The 24,138-nt window shown below is 48.0% G+C and overlaps 1 protein-coding gene across 1 annotated transcript in view; it reads right to left on the minus strand.

The window, feature by feature from the left end:
- LOC308252570 (phosphofurin acidic cluster sorting protein 2-like) overlaps positions 1-24,138 on the minus strand; it is a gene marked incomplete at both ends in the record, with an annotated part of 211,747 nt that extends 187,609 nt beyond the window's left edge. Inside the window, one exon of the mRNA XM_080677359.1 lies at positions 24,053-24,138. Coding sequence (XP_080533485.1) covers positions 24,053-24,138 — 86 coding nt within the window. The remainder of the gene's footprint in view (positions 1-24,052) is intronic.

The following is a 24,138-nucleotide window of genomic DNA, read 5'->3' on the forward strand; positions in this document are numbered from 1 at the left end:
CCTGGGTCCCCCCCAACTGCCATTCCCTGCAGGCCCGGTCACCCCCAACATCCCTTATCTGCCAGCCTGGTCACCCCAAACTGCCCTCCCTTGCAGGCCTGGTCCCTCCAAACTGCCCTCATCTGCTGGCCTGATCACCCACAATTGCCCTCCCTTGCAGACCTGTTGCCCCCCCTGCAGGCCACCTTGTGGTGGCCATCTTGTGTCCACATGGGGGCAGCCATCTTGTGTGTTGGAGTGACAGTCAATTTGCATATTACTCTTTTATTAGAATATATATATATATATATATATATATATATATATATATATATATATGCTAGAGGCCCGGTGCACAAAATTCATGCACAGGGCAGAGGTGTCCCTCAGCCCAGCCTTCACCCTCTCCAAACTGGGACCCCTTGAGGGATGTCCGACTGCCCACCAGGATTGGGCCTAAACGGGCAGTCGGACATCCCTCTCACAATCCAAGACTGCTGGCTCCCAACTGCTTGCCTGCCTGCTTTCTTGATTGCCCCTAACCACTTCTGCCTGCCAGCCTGATCACCCCCTAACCATTCCCCTGCCAGCCTGATTGATGCCTAACTGCTCCCCTGCCAGCCCGTTTACCCCCAACTACTCTCCCCTGCAGGCCTGGGTTCCCCCCAACTGCCCTGGCCTGCAGGCCCGGTCACCCCCAACTTCCCTCCTCTGCTGGCCTGGTCACCCCTAACTGCCCTCCCCTGCAGGCTTGATCGCCCCCAACTGCCCTCCCTTGCAGGCCTGGTACCCCACCAACTGACCTCCCCTGTTGGCCTGATCACCCACAACTGCCCTCCCGCAGGCCTTGTCCCTCCCAACTGCCCTCCCCTGCTGGCCATCTTGTGGTGGCCATCTTGTGCCCACTTGGGGGCAGGATCTTTGACCACATGGGAGCAGCCATCTTGTGTGTTGGAGTGATGGTCAATCTGCATATTACTCTTTTATTAGATAGGATAGAGGCCTGGTACATGGGCGGGGGCCAGCTGCTTTGCCCAGAAGGGTGTCCTGGATCACGGTGGGGGTTCCCTTGGGGTGTGGGGTGGCCTGGGCGAGAGGCCTGTGGTCGTTTGCAGGCCGGCGACGCCCCCCGGCGACCCAAGCAGAAGCCCTGGTATCTGGGATTTATTTATCTTCTAAAATTAAAACTTTGTAGCCTGGAGTGGAGCCTAGCCTTCTGCTCAATTCATGGAGGCAGCCATTTCTGTTGGGATTTATTTATCTTCTATAATTGAAACTTTGTAGGCTTAAGTGGAGGCCAAGGCAGGTCAGGGCTGCAGAAGCTTGGCTTCCTACATCGCCGGGGGCAACCTTAGCCTCCTGCTCTCTCCAGCTCCGTGGATGCCGCCATTTTTGTTGGGATTTATTTATCTTCTACATTGAAACTTTGTAGCCTGGAGTGGAGGCCTGGGCCGGCCAGGGTGTGCGGAAAGCTTGGCTTCCTTCATCGTCAGGGAAACCCAAGCCTCCCTCCTGCTCTCTCCATGGCCGCAGCCATCTTGGTTGGGTTAATTTGCATACTTGCTCTTGATTGGCTGGTGGGCTTCGCTTGTGGGCTTGGCTTGTGGGTGTAACAGAGTGATGGTTAATTTTGCATATTACTATTTTATTAGATAGGATATATACCCTGCTGGATTCTGATTGGTTCTTCCAAAGAAGCTCTCTAAGAGTAGAGGAAGCTCTCTGTCGGGGGTGGAGGAAGCTCTCTGTCTGGGGGTGGAGGAAGCTCTCTGTCTGGGGGTGGAGGAAGCTCTCTGTCTGGGGGTGGAGTAAGCTCTCTGTTTAGGAGTAGAGGAAGCTCTCTGTCTAGGGGTGGAGGAAGCTCTCTGTCTAGGGGTGGAGGAAGCTCTCTGTCTAGGGGTGGAGGAAGCTCTCTGTCTAGGGGTGGAGGAAGCTCTCTGTCTGGGGGTGGAGGAAGCTCTCTGTCTGGGGGTGGAGGAAGCTCTCTGTCTGGGGGTGGAGGAAGCTCTCTGTCTGGGGGTGGAGGAAGCTCTCTGTCTGGGGGTGGAGGAAGCTCTCTGTCTGGGGGTGAAGGAAGCTCTCTGTCTGGGGGTGGAGGAAGCTCTCTGTCTAGGGGTGGAGGAAGCTCTCTGTCTGGGGGTGGAGGAAGCTCTCTGTCTGGGGGTGGAGGAAGCTCTATGAATAGGGGTAGAGGAAGCTCTCTGTCAAGGGGTGTTGGTCTTCCCTGCCCAGTTGTGTTGCCCCAGCAACTCTCTCCTAGCTGGGTTTCACCCAGCTGGGCTGCCTTAGCAACTAGTCAGCAAGCTGTATCCTGTTATTCTTGGATTTCCCTATTTTCCTTTCCTCCCATGATCCTGTCCTTAACTACCAATCCCTCTTCTATCTCCTCAGTATCACTTGTATGTGGAATCTTTTTTTTTTAAGCCAATGTCATAGAAATGGAGAGTAGAATTGTGGTTGCCAGCAACTAACTGGGGGGGGACTGGGGGGAAGGCGGAAGGGGGGAAATGGGGAGATCTAGGTCAAAGGGTACACCTTTCAGCTATAAGATGAATAAGTTCTGAAAATCTAATGTATAGCATAGTGACTACAGTTAATAATACCTGAAGGAATATTTGTTGGTTATTCCTCGAAAATCTTGAAGGAAAAATAGTTTCCAATGAGGAAATACTAATGGATTGTATTAGTCAGCTCAGGCCTTTATAAAAAAAATATCAATTCCCAGTCAGGGCACATGCTGGGTTGCCCAGGTAGTTTAAACCACGGAAATGTATTTCATTACAGTTTTGGAAGCTGGAAGTCTGAGATCTGGGTGCCAGTGAGGTCAGGTTATGGTGAGAGCTCTCCTCCTGGCTTGCAGAGAGCTGCCTTCCCACTGTGTCCTCACATGGCAGGAGAGAGAGCGTTCCTCTCTATTTCTTCCTCCAGTCTAATGCCATATTCCTATCGATTAGGGCCCCATCCTAATTAAACCTTAACTCCTTCATAACCTTAAGATTATTATGGAATATTTTTTAGTCTATGCACCAATCAGTTTGAGTCAATAATCCTTGAAGTACATCCAGGTTTATTTTATGGGTTCCCCACATGTGGGATGCTCACAGGCACACTCACCCTGTTTATTCCTCACCTCTACATCTGATCATTGGTTCTTTATTTAAAATTATTCACATAACTTTTCTAATCATTGTCCCAATGTCTTACTTTTGACCACCATCATTTTCCACCTGAAATATTGTAATGCTTTCTTAACTTCTTGACTACTGGTTCCCTCCTCATTGGACCATTTTGAGGCACTCCAGGCCAGGCAAATTATTAGTTTTAAGAGGAATTTTTCACAACTCAAAATCTATACACAGGTTATTTCTATGGTAAGTATATTTACAAAATTAAATGAAAATTGTAAAAGCATTTTTCACTACCATTTTATCAGCACAAATATGAATATAGCTTCTTAGATCTCTGGATACTTTAGCAAAGACCATAAATTTGAAGACAGGAAAGGAATGCAAGGAAGAAAACACATTCTAATCCTTGTGTTTCATAAAGGGAACTCAAGTTACTGTTTTGTTCATGACTCTATAAATAGAGAAATGAAGGGTTAAGTATGTCATTCTACTATTTAACTAGGTATCCACTAACAAAATTTTAAAAAGTAGAAGTCACTATATCAAATCAAATCAACTGTAGTCTATTATAGAAAGAGAGGTAGACCCTCCAATTTTTAGTTTAAAATAAATCTACCAGGGTCAAATACCTAATTTAACTTTAATTAGAAGGGGAAAACAAGTGAAATTCCAAGGCACTTGCAACTATCAAAGGAAGAGAACAGTCTGAAAGCTGTCAGGGGAGCAGGAGTCTGCAGAACAGAATGAAAAGGTGAAGGAAGCCCTGGGTGGTGTGGCTCAATTGTTTGGGCATCGCAGATGCACCTGAAGGCTGCTGGATGGATTCCAGGTCAGGGCACATAAAGGGGTTGCTAGACCAGTCCCTGGTAGGGTGTGTGCAGGAGGCAGCCTCTGGATATTTAACTCACATCTCATTGATTTCTCTCTCTCTCTCTCTCTCTCTCTCTCTCTCTCTCTCTCTCTCTCTCTCTCTCTGTCTTGTTGTTCTCTCTGTCTCTGAAAATCAGTAAAAAATATTTTTTTAAAGGTGAAGGGATCAAGAAAAAGGGAAACAAACAAACAAAAAAGATCACATAGACAACAGCATGTTGATTACCAGAAGGGAAGGGGTATGGGAAAGGCAGTAGATGATATAGTGGGGATAAATGATGTTGGAAGGACACTGAATTAAGGTGGAGAACACAAAATGCATATACAAATGATATATAATAGAATTATACCCCTAAAAGCTATATAATTTTATTAAGCAAGGCCACTCCAATAAATTCAATAAAAAATCTATAAAATGTCTCTTTAAAAAAAGAAGTTTGCCTTCTTATAAATGTATTTGATAAAGCCGAAATATTTAAAAGGAATATTTTATTTTATTTTCTATTTAATTTTGGAGCTAATAAAACCCCCTCCAAGTAACAAATATAAGGTGATCCATGGATTGGAAGATGTCCTTTGTGACACAGATGTGTAAAACGGTGGATCCAAGTTTCTGTGTCCACCTCCAGCCCCTCCTGTCTCCCTCCATTCATGTATAAATGTTTATCTTTACAAAGTATCTTTTGACCTTAGATGTGATGTACTGGAGACATCTGTCTATCATGTTGAGCCACCTTGGTGATATGAATCTTTGGGCAGCAAGTGGTCTGCTCATAAGACTGTGGAAATTCACTACAATCTGAGAGACCTGATGACAGGGACTGTCAGGAGATCAAAGCAGAACCAGTCCGGCTGTCTTTGCACATCTCTCCTTAGAGGTGTGTGTCTGTCAGAGGTTTGTATCCCCTCCCCGCACAGTGTGTCTCCCAAGATAGAGGCCCTGCATGCCTCTTTTGTTTTATACTGCACCCTCGGGTTGTTTAAGTTCAGGGTGAAAAAGTTAACTTAAAATTCTGAAAAGCATTGTTTGGTCTGAGCCCTTGGGTTTGATGAGGCTACCAGCTCTACAGTGTATGCCTCTGGTCTTAAGATACTGTGAGAGTGTGTGCGGTGGCATTTAAATGAGTCCTTTGCATACACTTGTGTATACAGAGCTAAGATATGGTTATTCACTCCCTGTCACTACCCCAAACAAAAACATCCACTGTTGCACTCCCCCCCCCCCCAGAGGCGGCCCACTCAGTGATTAAAATGGAACAACTTAGCCATGAACTCCACAAGTCAAGGAGTCTGTGTTGGTCAATGAAAATGAATGAGGGGAACAGGACTGTGCTATGGCCACCTGTGGAGATGTCAGCTTACACAAGAGCACAGCCCTGGGGGGGGGGGGGGGGGGAGAAAAATGGAGGCGGAATAGACAGACCTGTTCTGAGCCTTGTTCAGGAGCAGAAAGAAAGAACAGCTGAGGGTCGCACTAGGAGTGTTTGTTGGCAAGTTGGGGGACAGCTGAACTCCAGAAGAAGCTGGGAGACTGCTAGACGGGGTTCCCCTGACCTGGCAGCTCCCACTGCGGCTGGGTCCCCTGCCGGAGTTGCGGGCTTGGACTCGGACTGGCCGCCATCTGGAACGGGAAAGTGGAGCTTATCAGAAGCCTGAGAATCCACAACTGCGGCACCCATGGAACAGCTGCGAGCCCCAGAACAACGCTCCCCAATTGGCGCAAACACACGGGTTCAGAGGAGCTCTACACTCCACCACGGAAAGGTCAGATTTCGTCTAGGATAAGGTGAGGTCTCTGGTCCCAGCGCGAGAGAGGAACGCGCGTTTTGCGGGAGCTGGAGGACCAGGGAAGTCTGTGCCTAGAAAAATCGGTGGCTGCTGGGGCTGGCGTGATCTGTGAATGTGGAAGGGGGTCCTCAGAGCTGCTAACAGAAGGGCTCTCTAAAAAGCAACCCATTTTGATCTGAAGTGCAGGGACACCCTAAGAATTTCAGGGGTGTGCTAGACTTACGCGCAGCCACGGAGTGCGCACACTTGGGCTTTTTCCTCTTGAAATTCTTGCTTCTGATTACTAAGCCCAATTCATAGGTTCACCCAGTTGGGGACACCCTGGAAGACTGCAGGGGAAAGTTGTTTTTCTGGAACCTGGGGATCGGAGCGGGGAGAGACCATCCGAGAGCCAGCTCTGAGGCAGCCCACTCCCACAAACCGGTAGTGAGTGCCACAGGGAAAGAAGGCTCTAACACTCCCTAGAGAGGCCATAGATAAACCCGGAAGTCAATCCAGAAACACTGCCACCCAGGGGCTGAATCACAAATTGACTCTTGTGTAATCAAAAATAAAGGAATATGAATTAAGACACACCGCCTGCTTAAAATCAGGACTGGCTTACATCACTGAAGAGCAGTGGAACGCAGGAAACTGCAATACTGTCCGGACTGAGAAACAGGCGTGCCAAACAGAACAACTGAGGAAGTGAATGACCTTCACTACTCCACATTTTATTTTTATTTTTTATTTTTTATTTTCATTTTTTGCATCTTTTACTCAAGAAACTAATTTTTTTCCTCACTTGATTTTACCTTTTTAATTATTACATTTTTATTTTCAATCTGTATTATTACTACTGCTATTTTATCTTTTTTTTTTTTTTAAGTGTCATTTTATTTTCTCTTCATTTTGTTTTGGGATTAATGTTCTACATTCTATTTTTATCTTTCCTTTAGCATCATTTTACTCTATCTCAAATCTACCTTTATGCCATCACTCTCTTCCTCACTTTTCCCTTTTCAGTGTCCTGTTTATCTTACCCCTTTCCTGCTTTAGATTTTCCCTATTCTTTCTGTTTACCCCCTTTTAAAATTTCACCCTACTTATATATCTAATCTCCAATCCCCTGCTCCAAGTCCATACACACCTCTCTCTTCGCTGTCTTAACTATCCAAAAAATTGTTCTTCTCTCTGTCCTTTTGTTGTTGTTCGTTTGAATGTAGATTATATCGAATTTTTATGCTTTTTTGTGAGATTGTTTTGCTTATTCTTCTTTTGTTTATTTTTTTGTTTGTTTAGTGCTTCTGTTTTCCCTTGCCTCACTCAATATTAGTGGGTGTTGTAGTTTGTATTAATCCCCAGGTACTTGTTGCTGGCATTTGCTGGGATAAGTGATTGTTCTATTGGAGTTTTATCCCCAATATGCATAGTCTGTTTCCCTTTCTCTCTTAGTCTCTTTCTTGTGTCTCTTACTTTTTTTTCTTCTTTTTTCCCTTTTCCCAATTTCATTTTGACACCCCCTTTTTTCTTCTTCTTCTTCTTTCTTTCTTTTTCCTCTTCTTCTTTCTCTACTATCCCCTGATTTGCCTTTCTCTGGTGGTCACCTTTATTGGAGGTTGTTAATATCGTGAATACATTTCTGTTCAGTGCCTTGTGTGTTGTACCTGGTAGTGCTGTATTTTGTACCTTTAAATCGACGCAGGAGAGAGAGAACTACATAACCAGACACCCAGAGAAGAGAGACCATGGGGAGACAAAGACACAGCTTGCATATGAAAGAAAAGCAGGCATCACCAGAAAAGGAAGTAAACGAAATGGAAGCAAGCAACCTTCCAGAAAAAGAATTCAGAGAAATGGTCATAAGGTGGCTGAAAAGAATGGAAGACAAATTCGACAATATGAGCAAGAACCAAGAGGAAATGAAGAAGAACCAAGAAGAAATGAAAAATGACATCGCTGCTGTAAAGAACTCAATAGAAAGCATCAAGAGTAGACTAGAAGAAGCAGAGGACCGCATCAGTGAGCTAGAAGACAAGATGGGAAAAAATACCCAAGTAGAGCAACTTCTAGAAAAAAAAATTAAAAGGCAGGAGGAGAGCCTAAGGGAACTTTGGGACAACACGAAACAAAACAACATCCGCATAATAGGGGTTCCAGAAGGAAAGGAAGCTGAGCAAGGAATAGAAAACATATTTGAAGAAATAATGACAGAAAATTTTCCTGATATAGAGAAGAAAAAACCCACACAAATCCAAGAAGCTCACAGAGTCCCAAGCAAAATGAACCCCAAAAGAACGACGCCAAGGCACATTATAATTAAATTGGCAAACACCAACGACAAAGTAAGAATCTTAAAAGCCGCCAGAGAGAGACAGAAAGTTACATACAAAGGAACCCCCATCAGACTAGCAACTGATTTCTCAACAGAAACTCATCAGGCCAGAAGGGAATGGAATGAAATATACAAAGTCATGCAAAGGAAGGGTCTGAATCCAAGAATACTGTACCCAGCAAGGCTGTCAATCAAAATTGAAGGTGAAATCAGGAGCTTCACAGACAAAAAAGGACTAAGGGAATTTATTACCACAAAACCAGCAATGCAAGAAATGCTAAAGGGTCTGCTGTAAAAAAAAAAAAGAAATAGGAAGCGAAGAAGGAACACAGGTGTAAAGAATAGGAATGGCGACAAATAAGTACCTATCAATAATAACTTTAAATGTAAACGGATTAAATGCCCCAAGCAAAAGACATAGGGTAATGGATTGGATAAGAAAACATGACCCATATATCTGCTGTCTACAAGAAACCCACCTCAGAAAAAAAGACGCACACAGACTGAAGGTGAAGGGATGGAAAAAGGTTTTCCAGGCAAATGGAACTGAAAAAAAAGCTGGGGTAGCAATACTTATATCTGACAAATTAGATCTCAAAGTGAAGGACATAACAAGAGATAAGGAAGGCCACTTCATAATACTAAAGGGAGCAATCCAACAAGAAGAAATAACTCTGGTAAACATATATGCACCCAATACAGGAGCACCCAAATACATAAAAAACTCCTGGAGGATATCAAGGGAGAGATTGAAAGCAATACAATCATAGTAGGAGACTTTAATACCCCACTATCACCATTGGACAAATCCTCTAAACAAAAAATCAGCAAAGAAACATCAATCCTAAATGACTCACTAGACCAGATGGAATTAATTGACATCTTCAGAACATTTCACCCCAAAGCCACAGAATATACATTCTTCTCAAGTGCACATGGGTCATTTTCAAAGATAGACCATATGTTGGGACATAGGCAAAGTCTCTTCAAATTCAAGAAGATAGAAATCATATCAAGCATCTTCTCAGACCACAGTGGCATAAAACTGGAAATCAACTACAATAAAAACAACCCAAAGAAATCAAACACATGGAGACTAAACAGCATGCTATTAAACCATGACTGGGTTACCAGAGAGATCAAAGAAGAAATAAAAAACATCATGACAACAAATGACAATGAAAACACTAAATCCAAAATCTATGGGACACAGCGAAAGCAGTCCTGAGAGGGAAGTTCATAGCTCTACAAGCCTACTGCAAAAAACAAGAAACAGGGGTAATAAATTACCTAACCCAACAACTCAAAGAGTTAGAAAAAGAGCAACAAGAAAAGCCCAGTGTAAGCAGAAGGAAGGAGATAATAAAGATCAGAGCACAGATAAACGACATAGAGACCAAAGAAACAATACAAAAGATCAACAAAACCAAGAGCTGGTTCTTTGAAAGGATAAACAAGATTGATGAACCTCTAGCCAGGCTCACCAAGAAGCAAAGAGAGAGGACCCAAATAAACAAAATCAGAAATGAAAGAGGTGAAATAACAACAGATCCCGCCGAAATACAAAGGATTGTTAAAAAATACTACAAACAACTCTATTCCAACAAACTGGACAACCTGGAGGAAATGGACATATTCCTAGAAAAATATAACCTTCCAAAACTCAATCAGGAAGAATCTAAACAGCTCAATATGCCAGTAACTATGGAAGAAATTGAAGCAGTCATCAAAGAGCTTCCGGCAAACAAAAGCCCGGGGCCAGACGGCTTCACAGGAGAGTTTTACCAAACATTCAAGGAAGAACTAAAACCTATCCTCCTCAGACTATTCCAAAAAATTCAAGAGGAAGGAACACTTCCAAGCTCCTTCTATGAAGCCAGCATCACCCTAATACCAAAACCAGATAAAGACAACACAATGAAAGATATTACAGGCCAATATCCCTCATGAATGTAGATGCCAAAATCCTCAACAAAATTCTAGCAAATCGGATCCAGCAGTACATCAGAAAGATCATACACCATGACCAAGTAGGGTTTATCCCAGGAATGCAAGGATGGTTCAATATCCGAAAATCAATAAATGTGATACATCACATAAACAAATTGAAAGATAAAAATCACATAGTCATATCAATTGATGCAGAAAAAGCATTTGACAAAATCCAACACCCTTTCTTGATAAAAACTCTCAACAAGGTGGGAATAGAAAGATCATATCTCAACATAATAAAAGCTATATATGATAAACCCACAGCTAACATCATACTCAATGGGCAAAAACTAAAACCATTTCCCCTAAGAACAGGAACAAGACAAGGATGCCCACTCTCACCACTCCTGTTTGACATAGTACTGGAAGTATTAGCCATTACAATTAGACAAGAAGAAGAAATAAAAGGCATCCAAATTGGAAAAGAAGAAGTAAAGCTGTCCTTATTTGCAGATGACATGATATTGTACATAAAAAACCCGAAAGACTCTATCAAAAAACTAACAGACTTAATAAATGAATTCGGCAAGGTAGCAGGATACAAAATTAACGCCAAAAAATCTATGGCATTTCTATACACCAACAGTGAACTTACAGAAAGAGAGACTAAAAAAGCAATCCCATTTTCCATCGCACCAAAAAAATTAAGATACTTAGGAATAAACCTAACCAAGGAGGTAAAAGACCTATATGCGGAAAACTACAGGACACTGAAAAAAGAGATAGAGGAAGATGTAAACAGATGAAAGAACATACCATGTTCATGGATTGGTAGAATCAACATCATCAAAATGTCCATACTACCCAAAGCAATCTATAGATTCAATGCACTCCCCATTAAAATACCAACAGCATATTTCACAGACCTAGAAAGAACTCTCCAAAAATTCATCTGGAATAAAAAAAGACCCCGAATAGCCACAGCAATCCTGAGAAAGAAGAATAAAGTAGGAGGGATCTCAATACCAGATTTTAAGCTGTATTACAAAGCCACTGTCCTCAAAACAGCCTGGTACTGGCACAAGAACAGACATATAGATCAATGGAATAGAATAGAGAATCCAGATATCGACCCAAACCAATATGCGCAATTAATATTTGACAAAGGAGGCATGAGCATACAATGGAGTCAAGACAGTCTCTTCAATAAATGGTGTTGGGAAAATTGGACAGATACATGCAAAAAAATGAAACTAGATCACCAACTTACACCATACACAAAAATAAACTCAAAATGGATACAGGACTTAAATATAAGACGGGAAACCATAAAAATACTAGAGGAATCCTCAGGCAGCAAAATCTCAGACATATGCCAAAAGAACTTTTTCAGTGATACTGCCCCCAGGGCAATAGAAGCCAAAGAGAAAATAAACAAATGGGACTACATCAAAATAAAAAGCTTTTGCACAGCAAAAGAAACCATCAACAAAACAACAAGAAACCCCACTGTATGGGAGAACATATTTGCAAATGGTATCACTGATAAAGGTTTAATTTCCAACATCTACAGGCAGCTTATACAACTTAATAAAAGGAAGATAAATGATCCAATAAAAAAATGGGCAAAGGACCTAAATAGAATATTTTCGAAAGAAGACAGAAGGAAGGCCAAGAGACACATGAAAACATGCTCAAAGTCACTAATTATCCGAGAGATGCAAATCAAAACGACAATGCGATACCATCTCACACCTGTCAGAATGGCTATCATCAACAAATCAACAAACGACAAGTGTTGGCGAGGATGCGGAGAAAAAGGAACCCTCGTGCACTGCTGGTGGGAATGCAGACTGGTGCAGCCATTGGGGAGAACAGTCTGGAGTTTCCTCAAAAAACTGAAAATGGAACTCCCATTTGACCCAGTAATCCCACTCCTAGGAATATATCCTAAGAAACCAGAAACACCAATCAGAAAGGATATATGCACCCCTATGTTCATAGCAGCACAATTTACAATAGCTAAGATTTGGAAACAGCCTAGGTGCCCGTCAGCAGATGACTGGATCAGAAAACTATGGTACATCTACACAATGGAATACTATGCTGCCATAAAAAAGAAGGAATTACTACCATTTGTAGACACCTGGATGGAATTAGAGAACATTATGCTAAGTGAAATAAGCCAGTCAATGAAAGAAAAATACCACATGATCTCACTCATTTAGGGATAATGAAAAACATTATAAACTGATGAACCAAAAGATAGTTACAGAGGCAGTAAAGCATCAAACAGAATGTCTAATTACAGCGGTAAGGTTAGGGAGAGGTGGGGGAAATAAGAGATCAACTGAAGGACTTGGATGCATGCATATAAGAGTAACCAACGGATGCAAAACATTGGGGGGTGAGGGCAGGTATGGGAGTGGGGTGGGGGGGGGGGCAATGGTAAGATATGTACACATATAATACCTTAATAAAAAATTTGAAAAAAAAAAAAAAAGAGCACAGCCCTGATACCCTCTCCCAGCAACACCCCACACTGCAGCACTGAGCTGGAAAGATGGAAAGCTCTTTCATGGCAATTATTTCTTGGTAGAAGGAGTGAGTCTATCTTCTTTTGGTCCCATTTAAATCCTTATTTAACTAATAAACATTATTCTTTCTGCCCAGCCCATGTGACTCAGTGGTTTTGTGTTGCCCTATGAATCAAAAAGTTCCCGGTTTGACTCCTGGTTAGGGCACATGCTCAGGTTGCTGGCTGGATCCCCATAGGGGGCACGCAGGAGGCAGCCATAGAATGGTTTTCTCTCATCTATGTTTCTATCTCTCCATCCTTCTCCCTTTCTCTGTTTCTAAAATCAATAAAATGATATTTTAAAAAACATTTTTCTAAAACCTTAAAAAACCATACATTTTATTACTTAATATATGATGATAAAGAGAAACATCTGCCTTTCATATCTTTATACTATGCATAGTAGAACAAAATACTACCCACAGATAAACACTGCCAGTCCAAGAAAAGAAAGATTTTATAGGTGTCTCAGAGACCCAGACATTTCCCTATGGTTTCCAACTCTCATGCCATATTTCTCAAAGTGGTCTACACCCCAAAGTAGTACAAATATTTAATATTGAGGCTTCGTTTTACACATAATGTTTGCCTCTTAGGGATTTTCCCTCTTAATAAAAATTGTTTTCATTCCCACCAAATCACAATCAGTCTTCTCATCTGATTCATTACATATTCAGACAGGAAAGGCCACATGTGCTTCTGTGAAAACCCACAAAAGGTAAATCCATGGGGACACTTAGAGATGAGGGACTGTCAGGGGCTGACAGGGAGGGTGAGCAATGACTGGCTACCACCTGGATTGATCTGGATGAAATATTCTGGAGAGGGATTGTGATGTGATGTCATGGTTGCCAAAAATTTTGAATGTACTTATTAATGTTTAAATTGGCACTTAGAAGGATCATAGAATTAAATTTTATATAATTTAAGTTAAATTTATTTTTAATAGTATTTTATTAAATTTTATTCAAAATACATTTGATTTTATTCAATAGCATAAGAAAAAACAAATTTAAAGCATATGTAAGATAAACAGAAACATTTTGAAAACTGTTATTATTGGGGAGGGGAAGCCCTCTCTGCCATGGCAACTGAAACAGGCTGCGACCAGGACCTGGGACTACAGGCCTTGCAGGAGCTGAGGTGAGTTGCTCACAAGCAGCAGGTGGGTCCACATCTGGAAGTTCAGTGACAGCTGTGCCTGGAGCCTGCTCTGGCTCTGGAGAGGGCATCAGAGTTGACGTTTTCTCCTTAGGTGTTTCTTGATCTTGCTTTGGAGCTGCATCTGTAGATCCAGGAAGAGAACATGTTACACCATGACTGCCTTTGTGTGCCTTCCAAAGAAGGGAACCTCGCATCTCCATCACTGAATTCCCAGTTCAAGACCCCACCCCAGAAAGGTGTCCAGACTGCAGGCCATGGGCACTGACTTGAGTGGCTCTGTGCTCCTGCCTAACCCCAGCCTCTGGGAGCTCTTCTCTGTGTGGTCCAGCCACACCCCTTCCCATTCACCCACACTTCCCAAATCCACATGCACAGCTCTCTTTGACTCCCTCCCTTTTTTCTAGCAGAAGCCCTCAAACCTCTGCCATCTTGCAGAAATCCCAACGTATGTGGGATCCAGGATGTTGCCACTTTCTCCAAGCCTCAGTCCCCATACTCTCCTTAAGGCTCTGAATCAAAGCCCGTTCACTTTTTCTGCTGATCCAGAGATCCACTTTCTGCTTCAAAATATGAGAAGATGCGGCGATACTTCGAGGAAGAAGTCACATTGACTGTCCTATGGACGCTACCTTCCTGTGCAGCCTAGTGTGACTGAGTCAATCCTGACTAGAAAGAAGCACTGGAGTGCAGTCCTGGGGGCAGGGCATTTGCTGAATGAATGAGTCCAAACCAGCCTCATCTCAGATAGATGGGTGAGCCTGGTGTCCTCCTACTCACCCCTGGGATTTCTAATCCTCTTGACTCACTACAGGGATGCCTAATGGAATCTCCAATCTCTTTATCACAAGAGAAATAGCTTAGCCTAAGGCCTGAGGAGAATCACAAATAAGGCAGAAACTTCTTTAAGAAGATGAGAAAATGGCCAATTAGAATAACCATAGCCCCTCCAGCACACCTCTCCAGTGTCCAGGAACCCAGAGGGCCTTTTCTCAGGAGAAACCCCTCCTCCGGAGTCCCTATAATAACCCTATGAGGCTGGGCCTAGGCTCTCCCCATGTTCAGAGAACCAAATACTCAGAGAGATGCAGTGACTTGAAGACTCACAGCAAGCAGGTGGCTGAGTGACCACTGTGCTGTGGAGGGGCAGTGCTCACCTGGTACATGGTTGGTCCCACCCACGTTGGTTAGTAGCGAATGTTCTTTTTAACACAGAAGAGTGGGTGGGGATAAATATTGGGACGCTGCCCAGGAAGCTGGGCACCAAGTATTTGATCAGTTTGTCAAGTCACAGTTCCTGGGCAGCCTGCACTGTACATCATTTTATTTTATTTTATTTTATTATTTTATTGTATTTTATTTTATTTCATTTTCTTTTATTTCATTTCATTTTATTTTTGCCCTAAGATGGTCAAGTTTATTAGGAAGCCTGAGTGAGTGGTGTTGGGGTCAACATGAAGGCCCAGGGCTGGGATAACTGTCCTCCATGTTGGGCTCAGGATGCCCCCCAGGGAGGCCTGCCTTTGGCCTCTGGCCACCCAGCTCTGAGTCTGGGCACAGGGGGGCGCCAGCTCCCTGGGAAGCAGAGTCCTGGCTCCAGGGAGGGCAGGTGGAGAAGGTGAGGACAGTTCTCCCTGCGTGGGTCAGGGTCCAGAAAAACAGACGTGCTCAAAGCTCTGAGGGTTTATAGGGTTAAATTTTATAGAATCTAAATTAAGGTTATGTTTAGGAATATTTCATTAAATGTTCTCTACAATACACTCTATGTTACTAAATATCCTAAAAAATACAGTAATATTGTAAGCATATATAATATGAACACAAAAATTTTAATACAGCATCTAAATAGGGGTGGGGTGCCCTCTCTTCCATGGCAGCTGACACTTGCTGTGGCCCGGGATCTGGCACCACAGGCCTCGCAGGAACTGGGTGAGTTGCTCAAATGCTGCAGGTGGTTCTTCTGCCTCTTGAAGTTCAGTGAAAGCTGGGCCTGGATCCGGCTCTGGCTCTGGAGAGGCCACTAGGGTGGCATTGTCTCTTGAGGGTTTTCCTGATGTTACTCTGGAGCTGGTTCTGTAGATCCAAGAAGAGGACATGTTACCACCCTCACTGCCTTTTGTGTGCCTTCCAAAGGCACACTCACCCACACCACCCCCGGAGGCCTCCTCTTCCTCCTCCTGTCTCAGCCTCAGTGGGCTCAGGTGCTCCCGCCGTGAATGGAGGCACTGGGCCTGGTTTGGCAGGTCAGGGACTGGTAAGTTGAGCTCTATGGAGGCCAACAGGAGCATCAGGCTGGGAAATTCTGGAGGTGCTGGTCCAGCCAGATGCCCAGCGTGCAGGAGACGGCCCTGGGGAGAGAGAGAGGTGGGCAGCAGAGTCTGAGGCGTGCCCTTTCCTTCCACACGGCCCTCACAGAGGTCCTTTGCCTCCTGCTCCTACCCATCCAGAAGCCAGACCTACTCCTTGTCCACCTTCAGTCTGGCAGTCCTGGCAGAGACGCACCTGGTCACCCAGGAGGGGCTGGCACAAAGCCCTCCTAACTGACAGCTCTGGATCAAGAGGGAACCACCTGTCCCTTCTTCAAGGGAACTTGACATGCTCTTTCAATGTCCCTGTTCCCTCCCATTAGGACTGAGAGGGCTGGTGTCCACCTTGTTCATGTCACTCATTGGCACAGAGTAGGTGCTTCAGGAATACTGAACAATGAGCGAACAAACGAACCCCAGGGCCTTCCTATCACCTCAAACTTTGGCTCCTGCTCCTACATCCTGCATAATTCACTAGCTGTCCCATGTGATTATTTGCCTCCCACTGAAATTCAACTCCCACAGGGTGGGGTACACCTGCCAAACTGCCACTGTGGAGGTCTACCAGATTAGTGAGCAAGGTCCCGGGATAGGGGTGCAGGCATGGCTGGGATTTGGAGCGGAAGGGTATGAATTTTCTGAGAGGCTGACTCTCACTGAGCTCCCACTGCTCGCCCACACCACCCATATCCACATGCACAGCTCTCTGACTCGTGTCCTTTTTTCTAGGAGGAGCCCTCAGACCTCTTCCCTCTTGCAGAAATTCCACCATATGGGGGTCCAGGGTTTTGCCAGCTTCTCCAAATCACACCCCTATACTTCCCTCACGGTCCTGATTCCAAGCCCACTCACGTTTTGTGCTGGTCCAAAGGTCCACCCTCCTCTTCAAAACATGGGAAGATGCAGCGATACATCAGGGAGGCCAGAAGGATGTCACGTCAACTGTCCTGTGGACACTATGAGCCTGTGCAGCCTAGTGTGACTGAATCGCTCCCGACTAGAAGGAAGCTCTGCAGTGCAGGCTTGGGGTCTGCTCTGTGCACTGGATTATGGTCAGTGCCTAGAGATGTGTCTGTACCTGGCAGGGCTGCTCATATTTGCTGAATGAATGAGCCCAAATCAGATAGCTGAGTGACCTTGGGGCCCTAATGCTCACACCTAGGAATTCTAACCTGTCTTCACCCAGGACAGGAACCCCTAATGGACTCTCCAATCTCTTTATCAAATGAGAAAAGTGCTTAGCCCAAGGCCCGGATGAAAATCACAAATGAGGCAGAGGCTTCATCAAGAGGAAGAGAAAATGACCAGTTAGCACAACCACAGCCCCTCCAGCACACCTCTCCACTGTCCAGGCAGGCAGACAACACTTTCTAGGGAGGACTCACCTCTCCCTCCACCTCAGTCGCTACAATAACCCTATGAAGCTGGGCCTAGGCTCTCCCCATGTTCAGAGGACCAAACACTCAGAGAGATGCAGTGACTGAATTCTCACAGCAAGCAGGTGGCTGAGTGACCACTGTACTGTGGAGGGGCAGGGCTCACCTGGTACATGGTTGGTCCCACCCACATTGGTTAGTAGCAAATGTTCTGTATTAACACAGAAGGGTGGGTGGGGACAAAGGTGGGGTCGCTGCCCAGGAAGGCAGCACCAGGTATTTGATCAGTTTTTCTAGTCCTTGTACCTGGGCAGTCCGCACCATACAGGTCCTTTTCATTTTTTCCCTGTTAGGGTGAAGCTTATTTGGAACCCCGAGTGACTGGTGCTGGGGCCACTTGACTGGCAGCTGGAGCCCAGGGCTGGGCTGAATGGCTCAGGGGCAGCAAAGTCCTGGCTTCCGGAAAGGGCCGGTGGAGAAGGTGAGTACAGTTCTCATTGGGAGAGATAGGGATCCTAAGGCCATGCCTTCCATGATTCTCCAGCTCAGTACTGCCTGCCTGATCTCCCACCCACCAGAGAGTTCTGTTTAATGAACAGAGCAGTTGGGGGCTCCCATTGGGTGCACCAAGTTATTTTCCAGGTTATGAGCACATTCACACAGTACCATTTCTCTTTGTGTTTCAATGGTCTGTCTCTGTACTAAACGGAAATGTCCCCTGCTTGGCTTCAGCAGGGCCATAGGCAGGGCTAGAAGGTGGACAGGGAGTGCCCAGAAAAGCAAATGGGGAAGTGCTTGATGTGGGAGGACCCGTGGACTGCCAGCTGGAAGAGTGTCATGTTGTGCTCCTCAAATGAGGGCAGGCAACTCACCCAACTGCTGCTCCTGGAACAGATGCAGGCTGTGTGGGGCTGCTGCTCCTCGGACCAGTGAGGGCTGCGCAGGGCTGCTGCTCTTCGGACATGGGTGGTCTGCCCGTGTGGCTGCTGCTCCTCGGTCCCGGGCGGGCTTCTCAGGCAGCTGCTGCTTCTTGAATGGAGACGGGCTGCTTGCGGCACTGCTGTTCCTTGTACGGGGCTGGGCTGCTCACATAGCTGCTGCTCCTTGGACAGGGGATGGGCTGCTTGTGCAGCTGCTGCTCCTTGAGCTGAAGGGAGCTGTATGTGTGGATGCTGCTCCTCAGACAGAGGCAGGCACCGACCCAGCTGCTGCTTGTCGGACAGATGCAGGCTGCTTGTTGCTGCTGCTCCTCAGACCAGTGCAGGCTGTGCAGGGCTGCCACTCTTCAACATGGGTGGTCTGCTCAGGCAGCAGCTGCTCCTCGGACCTTTGCGAGCTGCTAGGACAGCCGCTTCTCCTCAGACCAGTGTGGGCTGCACGCGGCACTGTTTTTCCTCATACAGGGGTGGGCTTCTCACACAGCTGCTGCTCCTTGGACAGGGGATGTGCTGCTTGCACGACTGCTACTCCTCAGGCATGCGTGAGCTGTACCTGAAGCTGCTGCTCCTCAGATGGGGGCGGGCCGCTCACCCAGCTGCTGTTCGTCAGACAGGTGCAGGCTGAGTGTGACTGCTGCTCCTTGGACCAGTGTGGCTGCTCTGGGTTGCCACTCTTCAACATAGGCGGTTTGCTCAGGCAGCTGCTGCTCCTCGGACCAGTGAGGGCTGCTCATGGCGCTGCTGTTCCTCATATGGGGGCGGGCTGCTCACACAGCTACTGCTCTTTGGACAGGGCATGGGCTGCTTGTGCGGCTACTGTACCTCGGGCAGGAGTGAGCCGTACCTGTGGCTGCTGCTCCTTGGATGAGGGCGGGCAGCTCACCCAGCTGCTGCTCCTCGAATAGGTGCAGGCTGCATGTGGCTGCTGCTCCTCGGACCAGTGTGGGCTGCACGCAGTGCTGCTGTTCCTCCTACTGGGGTGGGCTGCTCACAAAGCTGCTGTTCCTTTTACAGGGGCGGGCTGCTCATACAGCTGCTGCTACTTGGACAGGGAATGGGCTGCTTGCATGGCTGCTGCTCCTTGTGGGGGAGTGAGCTGCTACATCTCAGATGAGGGCAGGCTGTTCAAGTAGCTGCTGCTTGTTGGACAGGTGCAGGCTGCATGTGGCTGCTGCTCCTTGGACCAGTGTGGGCTGCTCGCAGTGCTGCTGTTCCTCCTACAGGGGTGGGCTGCTCACAAAGCTGCTGTTCCTTGGACAGGGGATGGGCTGTTTACACAGCTGCTGCTCCTCAGGTGGGAGTGAGCTGGACCTGCGGCTGCTGCTCCTCAGATGGGGATGGGCTGCTCACCCAGCTGCTCTTCGTCGGACACGTGCCGGCTGTGTGTGGCTGCTGCTCCTCGGACCAGTGTGGGCTGTGCAGGACTACCACTCTTCTCCAGGGGTGGTCTGCTCAGGCAGCTGCTGCTACTCAGACTAGTGAGGGCTGCACAGGGCTGATGCTCTTTGGACATGAGCAGTCTGCTCATGTGGCTGATGCTACTCAGACCAGTGTGGGCTGCTCGCAGTGCTTATGTTCCTCGTACGGGGGCAGGCTGCTCATACAGCTGCTGCTACTTGGACAGGGAATGGGCTGCTTGCATGGCTGCTGCTCCTTGCGGGGGAGTGAACTGCTACATCTCAGATGAGGGCAGGCTGCTCAAGTAGCTGCTGCTCGTTGGACAGGTGCAGGCTGCATGTGGCTGCTGCTCCTTGGACCAGTGCGGGCTGTGCAGGGCTGCCACTCTTCAAACATGGACTGTCTGCTCAAGTGGCTGCTGCTCCTCACACCAGTGCGGGCTGCTTGCAGTGCTGCTGTTCCTCCAACAGGGGCGGGCTGCTCATACAGCTGCTGCTACTTGGACAAGGGATGGGCTGCTTGCACGGCTGCTGGTCCTTGAGGGGAGAGTGAGCTGTATGTGAGGCTGCTGCTCCTCAGATGGGTGTGGGCCGCTCACCCAGCTACTGCTCGTCAGTCAGGTGCAGGCTGCATGTGGCTGCTGCTCCTCGGACCAGCGCGGGCTACACAGAATTGCCGCTCCTTGGATGTGGGTGTTCTGCTCATGTGGGTGCTGCTCCTCGGTCCAGGGCAGGCTTCTCAAGTGGCTGCGGCTCCTTGAATGGGGGCGGGCTGCTTGCGGCACTGTTGTTCCTTGTATGGGGGTGGGCTGCTCACAAAGCTGCTGTTCCTTGGGTAGGGGATGGGCTGTTTGCATGGCTGCTGCTCCTCAGGCAGGAGTGAGCTCTACCTGCAGCTGCTGCTACTCAGACAGGGGCGGGCCACTCACCCAACTGCTATTCGTCAGACAGGTGCTGGCTGGGTGTGGCTGCTGCTCCTCAAACTGGTGTGGGCTGCACAGGGCTGCCACTCTTCAACATGGGTGGTCTGCTCAGGCAGCTGCTGCTACTCAGACCAGTGAGGGCTGCGCAGGGCTGATGCTCTTTGGACATGGGCGGTCTACTGTGTGGCTGCTGCTCCTCACACCAGTGCAGGCTGCTCACAGTGCTTATGTTCCTCGTACAGGGGCGGGCTGCTCATACAGCTGCTGCTACTGGACAGGGAATGGGCTGCTTGCATGGCTGCTGCTCCTTGGTGGGGAGTGAGCTATACGTGCGGCTGCTACACCTCACATGGGGCAGGCTGCTCACCCAGCTGCTGCTCCTCAGACCAGTGCGGGCTGCACATGCCTGTCACTCTTCAAAAATGGGCGGTCTACTAGTGTGGCTGTTGCTCCTCAGTCTGGGGCAGGCTGCTTGGGCAGCCGCTGCTCCTCGGACCAGTGAGGGCTGCTTATGGCGCTGTTGTTCCTCGTATGGGGGCAGGCTGCTCACACAGCTGCTGCTCTTTGTACAGGGCATGGGCTGCTTACGAGGCTGCTGCTCCTCAGGCAGGAATGAGCTGTACGTGTGGCTGCTGCTCTTTGGGGGAGAGTGAGCTATACTTGTGGATGCTGCTCCTGGGATGGGGGCAGGACGCTCACCCAGCTGCTGCTCGTTGGACAGGTGCAAGCTACATGTGGTTGTTGCTCCTAGGACCAGTGTGGGCTATGAAGGGCTGCCACTCCTCAAACGTGGGCGTTCTGCTCTTGTGGCTGCTGCTCCTTGGTCTGGGGCAGGATGCTCAGGCAGCTGCTGCTCCTTGAATGGGGGCGGACTGCTTGCTGCACTGCTGTTCCTCTTATGGGTGAGGGCTGCTCACACAGCTGCTGCTCCTTGGACAGGGGATGGGCTGCTTGCGCGGCTGCTGCTCCTCAGGCGGGATTGAGCTGTACCTATGGTTGCTGCTGCTCAGACGGGGGCAGAGCACACAACCAGCTGCTACTCATTGGACAGGTGCAGGCTGTGTGTGACTGCTACTCTTCGAAGCAGTGCGTGCTCGCTGGGCTGCCACTCTTCAAACATGGGCGGTCAGCTCGGGGGCTGCTGCTCCTCGGACCAGTGCAGCCTGCTCACAGCGCTGCTGTTCCTGGTAAGGTGGCTGTCTGCTTACACAGCTGCCGCTCTTTGGACAGGGGATGGGCTGCTTATGCGGCTGCTGCTCCTCGGAATGGGGAGGGCTGTGCGGAGCTGCTGCTGGTCATTCGTGGGCAGGCTGCTCTTGAGTCTGCTGCTCCTGGTTTGGGGCAGGCTGCTTGTGGGGCTGCTCTTCGGACGTGGGAGTGGGCCGCTCACACAGCTGCTGCTCCTTGGACAGGGGCAGGCCATGTGAGGCTGCTGCTCTTAGGCCTGGGGTGGGCTACTCGCAGGGCTGCTGCTCATTGGATAGGAGCAGGCTGCTCACGTGTCTGATGCTTGCAAGGTTGCAGTGCCCTGGGCCACTGAGTCTCCTTCGCCAATTTGGGTTCGATGTTATTTTTTTCAGCTGTTCATTCTATCTGCTCTGGGACAAGACTCGGAACATGTCTGTCTATCCTGCCGCCATTTTATCTCCTCCTTACACCATCTTTCTTAACAGTCACAATCACTCTGAGAGAAGGAGCCCGGGCTCACCAGCAGGCAAAGGTAGCAAGCCCAACCCTTCCGTCCTCCCTGGCAGTGTCCCCTCGACCCCTGTACTTGGTTTTGTTGGGCAAAAGCATCACCTTCTAATTCTTCGCTTTGGTGATGACAGCAGCTCCATGGAGGGCGTGGCTGCATCCTCACCACTGCTGGGCAGCCTGCTGACCAGGAGAGACTGGAAGGGGCACTTAACCATGTTTTTGGTTCCAGGCTACTCTTTGTTCTCTGCGTGTCTCTTCCTGTCTGTGGGCTGGGCTGTCATCCAGTAATCCACCTGAAGCCCCATCAGCTTGGTGCTGATGTTCTGCCTTGGGGAGGTGGGTAGCGTGGCGTCTTTGGTGGTAAAACCTGTATGGCGGGGTGGATGAAAGTGTGCTGACACCCAAGGGGACTGCATGGTCTGTGTCTCCTCATGTGGCCCAAGACAATCCCACTATTTCAAATTCTACCATCCCCACAAAGGGAATGAAGTGGAAGGACTCTTCTTCATTGGAGTGCTTCTGTTGGTAGGAGAGGTTGGCTTTCTTGATGGGAAACTGGTGGACACAGTTGACCCCCTGGAAATACTGTGTATTTCTCAAAACATGCCCAGCATGTCCTGCATGCCTTCCCGGCCTCCAGCTTGGGGAACAGGTCTCACCAGACCAGGTCTTAGAAGAAGTTGTAGCGGTAACCCACAGAGCGCAGGTCATAGGGTGGGAACCCAGTTGCCCAGCCAGTCGGGCTTCTCGTGTGACAGCAGCTCCATGAAGACCCACAGCACAGCGCTGAAGTAGTGCTGAGCCCTGCCACCAAGATCTTCACTAGCATCGGGGGCTGGGAAATTGTAGTGAGAGTAACTGTATCCTTGAGAGTATGGTGCTCAGGACACGCTCATGGCCCACTCTCATTGAACTTTTCTAGTGAGTCGTACAGCAGATCCATGTCCTCCTCCACCTCAGGGACATTCTCCAAAGACTCCTCCTCCAGGTCCAGGTCTTTCTCCCACATTTGGACCTTGCACAGCCACGCCCCAACTTTCTTGTTGGCCTCTTGTTTCCTGGTCAGGAATGACGGTCTTACTATTTCTTTGTGCTGCTTCTTGGGTTCTTCCACTTTGAAGTCCTTCTCATCCTGGTCCTGCCTGTGCCCGGGATCATGGCTGGCCTGCTGCTCAGAGATGATTTCATATTCTATTTCAGAGTAATGAACCCTGGACTTGGCCTGCCGGGTGCTGTCCTTGGGGTCCATGGGCTGGCTGGACAGTGAAGAGATGCTCACCTCGGCCACGTGGGCAGATGCCTCCCTGCTGGTGCTGTAGAGGCTCAAAACATGTTCATCTCCAGGGGCTCGCTGCATCACCTCAGCCATGTCGATGGTGCCCACGGCCAGCGTCTGGTAACCCAGGATGGTCTGGTTTTCAAGACGTAGCTTCTTCTGCAGCATGATCTGCAACTTGTTGCCTTCCCTCTTGATGGAGTGGGGGTACTGCAAGGAGAAGGTCAGTGCCAGGTCGGTCTTCACAGGTCCCTTGGGGGGCAGCACAATCTCGTCAGACCTCAGGATGCACTTTGAGTCATTAATCCTCACAGCAATGACTAAGGAGGTGAGCTCCTTGGCCAGCGCCTTGAGAATCAGCAGCTTGGTCAAGGTGAGGCTGCATAGCCTGGGCACGCAGGTGGGGCTGGAGCAGTCCACCTCCCAGGTTCCAAAGAGGTTCATAGGCACCAGTTTTTTGCAGGCAGCTGGCAT

This window comes from Plecotus auritus (genome assembly GCF_963455305.1).
Source record: "Plecotus auritus genome assembly, chromosome: 7".
Classification (NCBI taxonomy): Eukaryota; Metazoa; Chordata; class Mammalia; order Chiroptera; family Vespertilionidae; genus Plecotus; species Plecotus auritus.